General features: G+C 36.9%; 2 protein-coding genes across 2 annotated transcripts; one reads left to right on the plus strand and one right to left on the minus strand.

The window, feature by feature from the left end:
- Positions 1–4,406: 4,406 nt before the first annotated feature.
- Positions 4,407–5,224, plus strand: LOC122069648 (non-specific lipid-transfer protein A-like). Its single transcript, XM_042633702.1, has 2 exons — positions 4,407–4,834; positions 4,936–5,224. The coding sequence occupies exons 1-2, from the start codon at positions 4,476–4,478 to the stop codon at positions 4,940–4,942; spliced, it is 366 nt and encodes a 121-aa protein (XP_042489636.1). The 5' UTR covers positions 4,407–4,475; the 3' UTR covers positions 4,943–5,224.
- An 888-nt stretch (positions 5,225–6,112) lies between these two features.
- LOC122069647 lies at positions 6,113–10,514 on the minus strand. Its single transcript, XM_042633699.1, has 4 exons — positions 9,998–10,514; positions 9,025–9,474; positions 7,443–7,761; positions 6,113–6,564 (listed from the first exon to the last, which is right to left on the minus strand). The coding sequence occupies exons 1-4, from the start codon at positions 10,403–10,405 to the stop codon at positions 6,428–6,430; spliced, it is 1,314 nt and encodes a 437-aa protein (XP_042489633.1). The 5' UTR covers positions 10,406–10,514; the 3' UTR covers positions 6,113–6,427.
- Positions 10,515–15,005: the final 4,491 nt, after the last annotated feature.

Below are 15,005 nucleotides of genomic sequence, written 5' to 3' on the forward strand. Positions count from 1 at the left end.
TAGTCAATCTTATTGGTCTGTTTCAATCATTTTAGTTTCAAAATGATAAAGAGTTCAGTTGGTTATCTTGTCAGGCCAAGAATCTGGCACATGACATGTCGGTTGGACTCAACTTTTGTGGATAGATAGTCCCATTGATCATAATGTTTGAGCTTGCCAAGTGGTAAAATAGAGCTCTAAGAATTTACGACTATGGTAGAGTGCATGGCAATGGTTGAAATATTAGAAATGTGCATTAACATACATTAAAAATGCATGCTAATACATGAGGGACCATATATGTGAATGACCCATGTTCAATCCAATATTTGAGGAGCTCAACCAACGAATCACATTGCCTCTATACCTTTTGGAAATGTGGAGATCATCATTTATTTATCCTTCTAATTTTTCACATGAGTTTTTTTATATTTAAAATTTTGATTCTAACGATTGTATGTATTCTCAATTGTAACTTTTTTTATTAATGAAACTATTAATTACATATCCTAAAAATAAAATAAATAATATGGTAGAATATAAATGTGACTTGAGTATAAAATTTAACAACTGAATAAATACCCCATGTTCAAGTGTCAAACTCGTCACATTATTCTACAATGTGACAAAAAAAAAAAAAAAAATCGATAAAATTTTGTAAATCAAGAGAGAAGTGTTATAAGTCATAGATATATGATATACCCTTATAATTAATTTCTTTATTTTGGACAATTTCTAGACATTTTAATTATAGATTTTTTAAATGGTTGAGATGGTATCCCTAGATGACATGGAATACTTCTTAACTTTTGATATAATTAATTCGTGCCTCATGCACCTTTTTTTCTCTTGTTAAATTTCTTCTCTTCTTTAAACACAAGTTCAAGTAAATGGAATAGGTCTTAGATCCATCAAAGAATGTTTTTTTTTTTGGCTGGCACAACTGGTACAATGTTGATAACTTAATAGTATCTTCTTCTTTTTCTTTCTTTCTTTCTTCTTTTTTTTTTTTTTTTTTTGGGGGGGTGGGGGGTTGTTGGGTGGGGGTGGGGGTGTTGAGGGAAGGGGTTGGAGCTCGTAATCTTTCAGCTCAGCCAAGCCATTTAAAGGTTTGAGTCTCCTCAATCACCCTTTCACATGTGATAACACCGTGGTAGCATAGCAAATTAATTGCTTTAACCCTAATAGAACCAAACGTAATTTCATGGGAAATGGTTATTTGAAAAAGCGGCATAAAAAAATAAAAAGAACAAGTGGCCTAAAAAAGCACACCAATATCATTCGATAGATTGCAACAAGGTCGTTTAATGTGAGGAGAAGAGAGATAGAGAGAGATGGTGCTAGTGTCATCTCAAAGAACCTTTTCCCTAACTTTATTTTCAATATCTCCCATAAGTTCAGGGTTCCACAATGGGAGATTGACGACGATTAGGTCATCCTAATACCATACATGAAAGATATTGTATAAGTTGACCACGATATCTAACCTTATAGAAAAAAGTAGTGGCAAAATATTGAAAGAGCACACTTATCTTTAGTTGTTGAGCTTTTAAGAGATCTTCAAATTACGAACTCTTAGGAATCCTGTAACAAAATACGTTAGCAAAATAGACGAGCTAAGTCATGTCATTTAACACTCCTTAAGATCGCAGACGCCTCCAATGGTGCAATCGGGTGAGATACAAATCGACTTCCAAGATGAAATAGCCCAATGGTACCCCTAGTAGTTGTGCACTCAACTGCTAGACCCCTTCGAGTACTCCAACGTTATGCTCAAACTAAAGATAAAACACTCAAAAGAAATTTAAGTAAAGACACTCAAAATGAAAGTAAAACAAGATCTTAATCCTCACAACACATCATAATTTGAGTGAACTTTGTGATTGGTCATTGGTGTGTCACAATGCCTAGAAATCCCCTCTATTTATAAAAAAAATAGACTTCAAGAAAATACATGAAGAGACAAAGTCTCTCAAGAAGAAGAAGAGGTAAAGTTCCTCAAAATGAAGAGATAAAAGACTCAAATCTCTCACAAAAAAAAAGGAAAAGATAAGGTCTCTTAAATTGAAGAGACAAAAACTCTCACAAAGTGTTGTAAAAAAGTCGCAAAAATGAAGAGACAAAGTCCTAAAAATAAAGAGACCATATTAAGTGTTATTTGTAAATATATAAAAGGTCATTAAGAATACATAGAGATAAACATATGAGAGATCATACAATAAGATAGAAAGATGGTCAAATGAAATGAAAAAACACGAAACCAAAAGATGATTTGAATCTTATAATAATTTAAATTCCAACAAACCCACTCCCTCCTCTCAATCTAGAAGTATAAAAAAGAGAGAGTTTCCCCTCGTTGCCTATATAAGAGAAATCTTTCACCCCACACTAATGGCAATGCAGAGTGTCCATAATAACCAGATATTACCTGTTTGGTTAGCATTTAAACTTTAAACACAAGGCCATCAATGCAGATATTCCACATTTTTATGGGCAGCTCAGCTAGCTTGCCCACCACGATGTTCCTCATTAACACTAATGAATAGAAATTCGAACATTACCATATTTGGTTGGAATTGTTTTCTGAGCCTCCATTTTCTTTTATTCATATATCACTTCTTTTAGCCAAATGGACCCTAAAAACAGCTATGAACCAGAAATGTATGTGATGGGATTGGTATCCACTCTTTCTATTATGCATATATCCTCTTTAATTTCAACTGCTAAAGTGAGAGGTTTGATCTACCAAATTAATTAGTGACATATGGATACACTGGGCCTCTTGGCCTTCTTCTATTCATGTGATCATGTCTCGTCCGGGTCCAAGAAATTAAATTAATAAGGCTAAATTTGCCAATTTACCAAACAGATGGTTCTTATACTTAAACCCATTGTGGAATGGTTGATGAGAAAAGGTTATGCTATTTGAGGCTAGGGTAGCAAACCCATTAAATAGAGGAACCCAACAAACATGTACTTGTACTTGTACCTATACGTATGTGTATATTATATTATATATATATATATATATATATAGATATTTTGACTTTCCACTGTACGTTCATTCCAACCACTTTTTTTTAGGGGTAATACCCCTGCCCCCCAACCAACTCTTAATTAATAGTTTGATTTTTTTTTTTTTTTTTTTAATAAGAGATTTGAATGTCTATGATATCAAAGCATCATGTATTTTTCCACGTGTATAATCATTCCACCTACACTCATACTTGGATCCATTACATTTGAAGAAGATGTTCCTCTGTAAAAGCTTTAATCTTATCTTTCTGTAGATCTTGTCTGTTCTATTGTTAATAGTAGTTAGGGGTTGCAATTAATGAGCATTGTTACCAATTTATAGATTGAGACTTTGAGAGCATAGATCAACCCTATTATACAGAACAATTGATGCATCTTAACATTTGAAGGTAGTTAATTAGAAAAAAAACCTATTACCCATTAAAGACATCACCTCTGGTATTGGACTCTATCCAATCAAGTCCATCAATCAATACCTTTTTCACTAATTCATACGTATACAATGATTGGATGGTGAACTCATACATAATGAAAACATTACATTCATGTGTACACTCAGTCTAGCGACATGTGAGAAAGAGTACTAAGAATAATCCTATATTAATTTAAGTTTTGGGATTTTAAGTACCTCTATATACTTGTTGAGCCCCTCCATTTAATAGTTCCAGCTTTTATATTAAAATCTAACACTTCTCAATATAAAATGGGAAAGAAATGCCAATGCCGCACTCATTAATATGAGCATGCAGCCACGTAAGTAGCAGTACCAAGGAAATTAAATTTCTACCTAAGATCTTGGCCACTATAAGTAATAGGGCATTAATTGGCACCAAACCCAAAATTTCATTAATTCATTCATATCTACTGCCATTTAGCTAAATGAGATCCCTATATATATTTTTAGTATTTCTAACCCTTGGTTTCTCTTCCACTTTGTTAAATATGAATACATGATAATGGGGGTTCATGAATGGGACCCTAGGAGGAGGAAACATTTAAGAAGCAACACCAATGTTGCAGTCACTAAGGGCCTGTTTGATAACGATTCTATCGTTTCTGTTTCAAGAAACGGCAGAAACATAAATTTCCTTTTTTATAAATAGAAACAAAATTGAAGGTGTTTGATAAGTCATGTTTCTGGAAGTTGATAGTAACCAGCGAAAGAATGGCCACGAGTCGTTTTCAGAAACGACGAAACAAGAGGGTCGTTTCTTGATCCATAAATAGGTAGAAATTTCAATTTCTATTTCTGAAAACAAGTGAAATGAAATGGTTTTATCAAACGCTTATTGTTCCGTTTCTACCGTTTCTAGACATAGAAACACTTTTCTTGAAATGTTATCAAACAGGCTCTAAGCCTTAGTTTTTCATCTATTTAAGAAGACCTTCTTGATCAATTTTCAATCCAACTTAGTTTCAGTCTCTCATAAGAGTTTGTTGAGCTAGTTTGAAGGAGGAAGATGGGTGGTAGTGGTGGAGGTGGAGGTTCTGTGTGGGTTTTGAGCCTTTTGGTTGTGGCGTTTATGATGGTGAGCCAAGAGGTGAATTGCATATCGTGTGGGGATGCAGTGTCTGCTTTGATCCCTTGTGGATCATTCTTGATGGGAGAGGGACCTCCCAAGCCCAGTGATCAGTGTTGCTCAAGTGCACAGGCACTCAATAAGATGGCTTCCACTCATGCAAGCCGTGTTGCTGTGTGCGAGTGCTTTAAGTCTTCTGGGCCTTCTTTTGGGGTGAAACCTGCAAGAGTTAAGCAACTCCCCTCGCTCTGCAAGCTCAAGCTTAACTTAGCCATTAACCAAAATACCAACTGCAAAAAGTAATTACAATCTCTCTCTCTCTCTCTCTCTCTCGTATGGCTACTTAGGCTTCGTTTGAAGCAAAATCTGACAAATTTCTTCATTTTGTTTTCTGTTGCAGTGTATGATTTGGATGGTGCAGAGAGTAGACTTGAGCTTCTCCTTTAGTATAATGAATAAGGAATGGATGGCATGCAGTGGGCTGCTATGATAATTTGATATTATTTTATGTTGTCAATGGCTTCATCTATTAGGTTCTAAGGGTACAGTGTTGGGACTTCACTATATGCCAACTTAAAAAAGGTACTGTTGAGTGTATTTTTTTTTTTTTTTGGGTAAACTAAGTTTCTGTCAGTTTGTGTTTTCTAAATATGTGTGAATACAAGAATATTTTGAGGTTTCAGGTTCAAGCTTCTCTCTCTCTCTCTCTCTCTCTCTCTCTCTCTCTCTCTCTCTCATGCAATAAAAATTTGATCATGTATGTCTGCAATGAAAGTTTTTTTCTGGATGTGTGCACCATAGAGGGGGGAGGGGGGAGGGGGAAAGTAATAGTCAGGAGATTCGAACTCGAAACCTCTTAGGTGAGTGTGGGCTTAGCACACTCCAACGCCAACAGCGTCAAGCAATTACTGTTACAAGGAAAGAATTAATACAGATGGAAATATAAATTTTGGATTTTAGGATGGTGCATCTCGGTGAATTGGGAAAAATAATTTTTTTTGTTTTCATGGGTGGATCTAGCTCAAGATTACTCAAAGTTCCATATCCGAGATGAATTTTTCAAAATTGCTCTAGTTTTAGCAAAAACTGTTTTACTAACTTCAATTACAAAATGGTATGTGAAGGGACTGTGGTCCTTGTGCCTATACACATGGGGGCAATAACTGACTTGTCCCAATGAAATGGAAAATGATAATAACATATCTTTTAATGCTTTCTTGTAAGCTTCTAGTGGACCAAGTTGCACTCACTGGCCCACATTACATAGTGGAAAAGGATTTTCTAAACCTATAGCATTTCCTCGGCCATCATGATTTGAAATCAAGAAGTCATGGTGACATATAGACACCCATTTTAATAATGAGTTTCCACTGTGAAAACAAGATTTCTAATCCTCAACTTGGATTATGGATCCTAACAATATCGGTACAGATCCGCTGTTTCAGGCTGATTTGAGATCAAAAGTCACTTTTTGATAAAGAAAAAACCATTTCTGTAATACAACTAATCTGTATCAATATCCATATCTATATCAGTCTCCACCGGTACCAATCTATATATAGTTGATACAATACTAATGCCTAAAAACGCTGGTGAAGAGGCAACTTCATGGAATTGATGGAAGAAATAGTATCCCTTTAGATGCTTCCTGGGTGGCCAAAGGCCTAAATCTGCACTCATAGTTTTATCTCAATACTTCCATTTTCTTACAACGAAGGAGGAAAGTCGAAAGAATCTACAATAAAAGAATAAACCCAACCCAAAAAAAAAAAACAAAAAAAAAAACAAAAGAACAAAAAAAACAAAAATCACACACAAACGATAGTGATCTCTCTCTCTCTCTTACGTGGGAAAATTTATGGAGGAAGAAATTTTCATAAAAGAGAAAATAATTAAGAAATAGCTATGGTCTTGCCAAGCAACCAGAGGACGAAAGACATCTCCACTCCAAAAATCATATTGAGTGTAGACCTGTCCAGCATGAACCCAAATACCGTAACGCCTGCTCTGTTGTTCTCAAAATAAGTCACTGCCCACCACCACCACCACCACCATAAACCCCAAAAATACATATTAGTATTAAACAATTAGTCATTAAAAGTAGATCTTATATATTTTAGGGAAAAGGTTGGGTATGCCGCTGATATCAAGTATGCTAGCACCCATTGTGTTTCTCTCTCTTTTCCCTTTTTTTGAAATGACCCTCACATCCTTCATGAATGATATTCCATCATGAGATCCTATTGGTGCTATCCGCTAGTATACTTGATATTGGCGGCATATCTATCCCTCTTCATTTTAGTTTTAATAACTTAATAACCTAATCAAATTTTAAAGCAAAAGTTTCTTTAGTTCTTCCTGAGTAGCAAGAGCTTTTTTATATTCTCTTGGGAAAGAAAAATTACTAGTAAGGTGTGACAAATGCTGGCCTGCACCTATAGGCCTAACCGATTAAAGCCCGACAACAGACCTATCGGTTGGTAAACTGCCCAAGGTCTGGCCTGGCCCGACCTGATTACTAACCATTTGCTAATGCCCATTTAGCTTGATTGTCGCTCATTTATAGCCCGTTTAAATGCTATTTATAACCTGATTATCATCAGCCAGATTATAAACCAATAACTGATTGACTACACACCAAACCAAAATCAAACCGTCAAGCTGAATTTTGGTTTCAATTATTTCAGATTTGGTCTAGTTGGGCCAGGGTTTTCATCAATTTTCCCTTGTCGGATCATTATAGTTCTGATACTGGTTCTGGTCTGGTTCGGTCTTTTACCAATCTCTAATCGAAAACAGCCCAATAAGGATTCGTTCGGTTTGAACCACTTTTGTTTGGTCTATTCCGGTTCAGGTTGGATTTTGATACCAATTTTCAAACAAGGAGGAGGGTTGGGTGGTGCTCACCTAGTGCCTGTCTCTTGTGAAAAGAGATGGTGCGGGCATAAATAGGCATCAACATATTGGTGTTGTCCAACTCATCATCACCATCTGCAGTCTCATCATCTTCCCACTCTCCATTGGCATTGATAGGAAAATCACGTACGTGTGGTCGGGCCGGCGGATGTGCCACCGGTGTCTCACTATCTGTGCCATCGAAAGAATCAATGGTGGCACACACATGCCACTTGGCCGCAAGACATGTCACTGACTGTGCCTTGTGTGTGATCTTCGTGGCGCTTCGTAGGCAGATTAATAGCCCCGTCACCAGTGTGATAGAGCATAACTGTCACCAATCAACAAAACTTCAACAATTAGTAACATCAAATTTGAAGGGTGTCAATTGTAACAAAGCAAAGCAACACCTCAATGATATCCCATCTAAAATGGATCGGCTGCATGGATCTTATCCCTCTAAACAGTTTTGTTTGAGTTCATTTCAAAGTCAGAGACCTAAAGTGTACATGTCTTTCCTAATAATCTCACTCCTGGTCATTTTTAGCCTGCCCCTTACCCCTAGCCCCTAGCACCTCTAGTTCCTTCCATTTAAATCTAATCACTTTTTATCGAGGCATCCTAAAGCCTCCTTTAGACATGGCTAAATGACCTTAAGCAACATTCTTAAAGCATGTCTTGGATCAAGGTAGGGGTGTCGAACCGTTAAAATTGGCCAAACCCAATCGATAATAGCTCGGACCAAACCAACCGAAGTCTTATTGGTTCGGTTTAGGTTTGGAGTATTGCAATCCCAAAATCAAACCGAACCACACCGAAAACCAGATGAACCCAAAACCAAATTGAAATCGGCTCATAACCCGAACCAAAATCAAACCGGTAAGAAACCGAAACACTCCAAAATTCATTAAAAGAACCAAATTTTGCATAGTTTTGTATACATTTGTATGGAAAGTCGAATCCAACCTAGACCAAAAATCGAAACCAACCTGATTACAAATCGATTTAAGAAATCGAAAACAAACCGAAACCAAACCGCATCAAAATCGAAACCAAACCAAAATCGAAATTTCCTTATTGATTCGGTTTCAGCCTTCCCACACAAAAACTGATCCGGACTAACCCGTTGACACCCATAGATCAAGGTAACCCCCAAAACAACTCTAATCCAATCATTCATTACTCTCTCTCTCTCTCTCTCTCTTGCCACACATTCATCATAGCACCCTCGATATTAGTATCGGTCTCTGCCAATATCGATACTAATACCAACTGTATTGAGCCGTATCATACGATTTTCAATAAAATTTTGTTTTTTGGACAGATATGTTCTAATAAGAATCATTTCACTGATATAGTATCGGGCAAGTATGCCCGATATGGATCGGCCCATACCCTCCATCCGATACCGGTATTGTCACTTGGAGGGTGTGAAAACATCCTCGGTGCAGGTGCGGCGAGCATCCGATGACCGGAATGACATCGGGGCGTGTGCCGATATCGTCTCGGCCGTCTGATGCTCGCCGCACCGCAGCACCCGCGGCTAACAATAATCACTCTTGGGGTTGGGGATTGATGGGGAGGGAGTGCTTACAGCTAATTCACCAGCAGTGAAGACATCGACGACTGCGGTGGAGCGGGTGGTCATAAGCAACGAAGCGAACTGACTCGCAGTGATGAACAACAGAGAAAACAATATAAATGCTCTGTACCGGTGGCTTATGATCCGAAGATGTCTCCTTATCCTCAAGTGCTCTTTCAACACCGACGATACATCACATTCAATTTGGAAAACTAAGGCAAAGTCTTGCAGACGGAGAATTTGCAGAGAACAGAGCAACCGGAACAAAACGCACACCAAGAAGAAGATGGAAGTCCTGTATAACCATGAACACAGCTCCAACGTACATGCCACAGCATCGCTCAAAATTTGGTTTCCCAGGAAAGGAATCCCACTTGCCCCTGAACTGTACCACCATATCTTGTAGGCACACTCTGCAATGAAGCAAGGAAGGACGAACACTAGGAGTAGCTTCCATGATCTCTGCAATCACAATGTTAGCCATTCTCGTCTCAGTGTTCATAAAAGAACGGAAAACTACCGTTTATTCACTATTTGAGCCCATCTGACCAAATGAAATCTTGGATTACAGGTGGGAGTTCAACCCCTATTCAATTTAACTGGGATAGAGCCATAGAGGGCTCTGCATTTGATGGGATTTCGGGAACTCTATCTGTCTTTGAATATTACGCAGACCCATAATCATCAAACGTTTGATGGTAAAACATTTTAATCAAAAACTCAACAGGCAACACGGAAGGAACCCAGATTCCAAAATCATTTCTTTTTCGAAGTAAACAGAGCTTCAGTCAAATTGGAAATCCAAGTAAAATTCCAGAAGAAGAGGAGAAAGAGATGATTTAAAAAAAAAAAAAAAAAAAAAAATCCCTCTTTTGAGTGAAAGATCTCCCACCCATTGAACTACAATTGAATTGAAGAAACCCAAAGGACAAAAAACATTTGAAAAGAAAATCAGAATCAGAAAATAGCAGAAGAAGGAACTCACATTGAGTTGCTCTATATATCCAAATCCAACCTGTTCGCTTTCCTCACGAAGCTTATCAAGAAAGAGGAATCGGCGAAGACCATACTTACGGACAAAGCGGGAGAGACAGAAGAAGGAGACGGCAGAGACAATGGTGAGGGACAATTGGACAACACTGTCATAAGGGCGGTGATGTTCGGCGTCGCAGTCTGAGCAAGCGAGGACGAAGTAAGACAAGAGAGGAACGACGATCGATAGAAGGAGGAAGAGAGACCAGGACAGACTAGCTCTCCATATACTAGACTGATCCACACACATCCATTTAAGGCACAACCTAAAGCTGCATAACTCATCTCCTGCGTGAGAAATACATCGATTGAAGCCCTTGTTGTCAGATTTTGGTATCAGGGTTTCTCTTTCATCCCCCATCACGAATCTGTGAATCTGCAACTGTGACTGATTTTGATTGCTATTTCTTTCAATCTCTGACTGAGACAGAGACAGATCAAAGCAGAGAGCTTCCTTCTGGACAAGAAAGTATAAGGGGACTATATATATGAGGAACCCGGGGTATTCGAATGACCTGAATGGCCCTGATGTGGTCCTGGCACAAGGAGTGACTAGGAAATGGAAATCCTTTTCTTCGAGCTAAAGGGTTTTCAATTCTCCATTACTGCCTTTAATAAGTTACAAAAAGGTGGCCATTCATAATTGGAATATATTTGTATTGATTGATTATGAGGATCTTTCTTCTTTTACTTCTATGATGAATCTAAGGTCCTAAGGAACAAGATGTGTTAAAAATTCAAAATTGGTCAAATTTGATTGAATTTAAAAAGAAAATTTGGGTATGAGTAAATTTTTATTTAAGCTAATTAAGTTAATCTACCTACTAGTAGAAATTCAATAGCGCAGCGGAAGGGATCAAATTGGAATCTTTTGTGTTCAAATCATACTCCTGTATGTAGGTCAAATCGACCAATTCATACTCAATTTCTAGGGTTGAAACGACCTGTGACCGATTCTAGCTAATTTCGAATGGAATCTAATCAAAATTGGTTAGACCAATCTTGCTTCGAATTCGAAATTTAATAACCTTGATTCTATTATGGTCTTGAGTTGTTGGATATATCCTCACCAATTGAATCAGTACCCTTCGTAGCTGACCTCAATCCTAGCGCTTTAGTTGAATTTTTTTTTTTCCAAAATAAATAAAATAACTGTGAATCATGAACTTAGAAGCTTGCATATCTGATTTGGCTCAAAAGGAGCTTGGGAAATTTTTGATTTAGATAAAATCATATATTTTTTTAGCGGAAAAAAAGCTGGATCTAGTGAAGGAGGAAGAAAATAAGCCTCTAGACATCATATTTAGGGAGACATTATCTATAGATAGTTTAACACTCGTATATTGGGTTTGGTCACCCACAATATCATGAGATGCGGTTGCTAAATCACAGGCTTCTCTGTCCACCCAAATGTCTGAATAGTCAAAATCAAAACTCCACATGGCACCAATTAACTGGGCAATCCACAAAAACTAAAATGTGGGCCTAGGGTGATGTGGAATGACAACATGTGCCCCTCCATGTGTATGGTAACAACTAAGAAACAGCTTGAGATACCAATAGTTTGTTAATCTGGAATGATCCATTGTATGTATGTCATTAGCTCAAGCTTATGAGAGAGAGAGAGAGAGAGAGAGAGAGAGAAGCGTGATTTATGCACTAACCATGAGAGAGAAATATATAAATAAGAAGGAATGATGACCAGTGTCCTAGAAACAGAGATGAGTAAAGCTTTACCTCTTATAAAAAGGGATACGGTGTCGAAGGTGAAGGCCCACAGCCGACCAACTGATTCTTTAATTCTTTAATTAATAAATGGGAATATAATCAACTAAGCAATCCGCTTGAAAAGAATCCCTGTGAAAATGTTATATGACAATTATATCCTTTGGATATTTATAAAATTATGTGGATTGATCATGTACCAATATTTTGATGATTTAATTCTATCCAATATTCTCCCATGCATGTTCATATAAGGCTTAACTTCAAAAGATTTTAAAACATTATTTTGTCACTCGATAAAAGTCTGATTGAGTTGAAACTTTACATGTTAACAAAGGACATTGAGAGAGGGTTTAAGAACCCTAGAATTAGCCTGTAGATATCATATTAGTTGGGATCAATTTGATCCAGATTGATGATTCAATTTTTAATTTATTAACTAGAGATATAGTTAATGCACACAATTTAGGTTTCGTTTGAATTACTAGGGCTGCGTTTGGTAGTCATTCAGTTTCAGAAACGAAATTTCGTGCCAAAAATAGGATTTTCAGTTTTTGTGTCAAAATACTAATTTATAACAAAAAAATGGTGTTTAGTGAACCTGTTTCAGAAACGATTACTTTAGTTGTTCACTTTTTTTTTGTATTTGGAACGAAACTGAGATGATGGAATAATGTTTTGTCATTCTATAAAAAAAAACAAAAAACATCAAATTGACACCAAATGCTTTATTCCATTTTTTTTCATAAAACAGAAAATATTTTTTTGAATGACTACCAAACGCAACCTAGGTAAAATACTTAAGAGATTTAGATCTTCTCCCAAATGAGGGTGTGTCCAACACACATTCAATGAATAAGAGCATCCAAACACACATGACACACCTGACTACATGGGTACGCACCCCGATAGAGCCCCAATAGTTAGTTACACATTGAATTCTCTCCATTTTATTTTTTGAGATAGACAATGGATTTCTCGGTAACAAAAAACACTTACCCTTGATATAAATTTAGAAAAATTAGAGGGGAAATGAAAATTAATGAGATTTTTTCTTATGCAAAAAACTAGAGTGAGATTGAGAGAATAGTAGAGGGAGGCAAGTCTTATGGCTTGGGTTATTTAGTCACAGCCTTGCAGGTTGGGTGTGGTGGCGGTGTTTTTTTTTTTTTTTTTTTTTTTCTGACAAGAGTGCGGTGGTGGTAGTGGTGGGGACTGGGGACTTAAACTTGAGGTGTTTGTCAATTACGTGTAAGGTCGAAGCGCCGGTTACGGCGTCGGAACCAACTGGCACTTCGCGACAGGGGGACTCGACATGGGTTTGGGTATTATTCCCTAACGTGCCTTCATACTTTCTCTCTCTGGAAATTGAATTTCTGTCTCTCTCTTCCCCCTCTCTCTAATCAAAGCTTAAAATAATAGTGTTATGCAAGTAAAGATGCAATCATATGTAACTGTTTTGTCTTCTCAAAATACGTTGAGGTCAACCAGAGGTATTGTGTGTTGAAACCTAATAGGTCAGATCTATTCTTTCTTCATCTAATTATATATTTTTGTCGTTTTATTCAGAGTCCAACCTGTCCAGATGATCTTTAAGGTTTCAGACCCAATTAACCCACCACAAGAAGAAGAAGATGAGATCCTCTCTCTCTCTCTCTCTCTCTCTCTAGCCATACGGGTGGAAAGTGTGGATCTCCCTTTTTCTTCTCCAGTGTCACTGGAGCCAATTATTTTCTGCCGCACATACACAGATGAACACAGCACACCTGCTCTTACACAGTTAGAAGATAGTTAATGCACATTATTAATTACTGTGTAAGGGTATGTTTGGTCCAAATAAGGCATTGATGTTGCAACTGGTGAAACAAATGAAACAATTTTTCATAGTTCTCATCCCTTAGACCTAGCACATATGGGCATGTATTGGATATGTCTTTTATTTATTTATTTATTTATTAACCCGGTAACCTTATTGAGTCCCTTTGCTAAATACCACTGCTCGTTCGCACCTTTGCAGGTGACACTATTTCTGTTGTAAGTCAATACAAATTGTAAGGTGTACTCATTGTTGGATAGTGTTCTCTCAGTCTCTTTGCACAGGTCTTCCATTGGAGACATTGCCCACATGTTGCGACGGTTAAGAGAGTGTTGAAGATAGAAGATTTTATATTTCTATTATTTATTAATAGTATTCTCTCTCTCTTCTATCTGATGTGAAATGACCTATATGGGGAAAGGAGAGAGATAGATTATGGATGATGCTAGTGGAGGTTGTGTATCCCCACAGAGAAAACAGTCCTTGAAGCTTCTACTTGAAGGAGTATGTATGGTTTTTCCCTTTCACATTGAGAATGGTTTTCACAAAAAATATTGGTGTTTTCTTTTATAATCAGCTTGATTTGTTTATATATTATTATTCTGTATTTGGTTGTCGTGTCATCATGAATACATTATGATTTATGAGAGGGTTTTTCACGCTGCCAATGTGGGAAAGAATCTGCACGCCACACGAATGGCTGTCTTGAAAAAGGTATCATTCATATGAGACCCACATATTTATGAATTAAGATCCTCTCATCACTGTACCGGTGAGGGTTTTGTGTCTCTCTCCTGTTTTATCTATTGCAGACAAAAATGAATATCACAGACGTTAAATTGATTAGGGAAACCGTAAACATGGAGATTGCATTGTGCCCAACACTGAAACACTCAAATTATTCTACACAAACGTTAATCATCTCTATTAGTGCATTGTTACAATAACAAATATTGATTCATGATGAAAATTATTCTAGACAAACATCAATCATCTCCATTAGTGCACTACTTAAATTAATAGATATTGAATCATGCTACAAGCCTCATCACTCTCAACAACACCAAAAATGCTCTTGCACTCTGCTCCCGTTGTAACTCCTATGGCTCTGTTTGGTTGCAATGGAAATTTAAAGGGAAGTGAAGTGAAATTTTTATACTTAAAAAAGAAGGGTTTATAATCATTACCCCATATTATTGTATGAACTATTTAATTTTTTTAACCATATTTAGTAATGATATATTTTACATGTAATTTTTATTTTACATATTATAGCAAAGGGATTTGGATGCAAAGTAAAGTGAAATTTTATAACCAAATATGGAATGATTTGAAGTTAATGTTAAAGTCACATGGGTAAATGATTACATATATTTCTTTTTTAAGTACGAAAATTTCACTTCCCTTCCCTTCCCTTCCC

This window comes from Macadamia integrifolia, unplaced genomic scaffold (assembly GCF_013358625.1).
Source record: "Macadamia integrifolia cultivar HAES 741 unplaced genomic scaffold, SCU_Mint_v3 scaffold688, whole genome shotgun sequence".
NCBI lineage: Eukaryota > Viridiplantae > Streptophyta > Magnoliopsida > Proteales > Proteaceae > Macadamia > Macadamia integrifolia.

What these genes read in the sequence shown, in the direction of transcription:
- LOC122069647 (XM_042633699.1), bottom strand. Translation starts at nt 10,405, where the DNA reads ATGGGGGATGAAAGAGAAACCCTGATACCAAAATCTGACAACAAGGGC. An exon ending in GATATATAGAGCAACTCAAT is followed by an intron (nt 9,475 to 9,997) that starts GTGAGTTCCTTC and finishes TTGTGATTGCAG; the next exon opens with AGATCATGGAAGCTACTCCT. An exon ending in TCACAAGAGACAGGCACTAG is followed by an intron (nt 6,565 to 7,442) that starts GTGAGCACCACC and finishes GGTGGTGGGCAG; the next exon opens with TGACTTATTTTGAGAACAAC.
- LOC122069648 (XM_042633702.1), top strand. Translation starts at nt 4,476, where the DNA reads ATGGGTGGTAGTGGTGGAGGTGGAGGTTCTGTGTGGGTTTTGAGCCTT.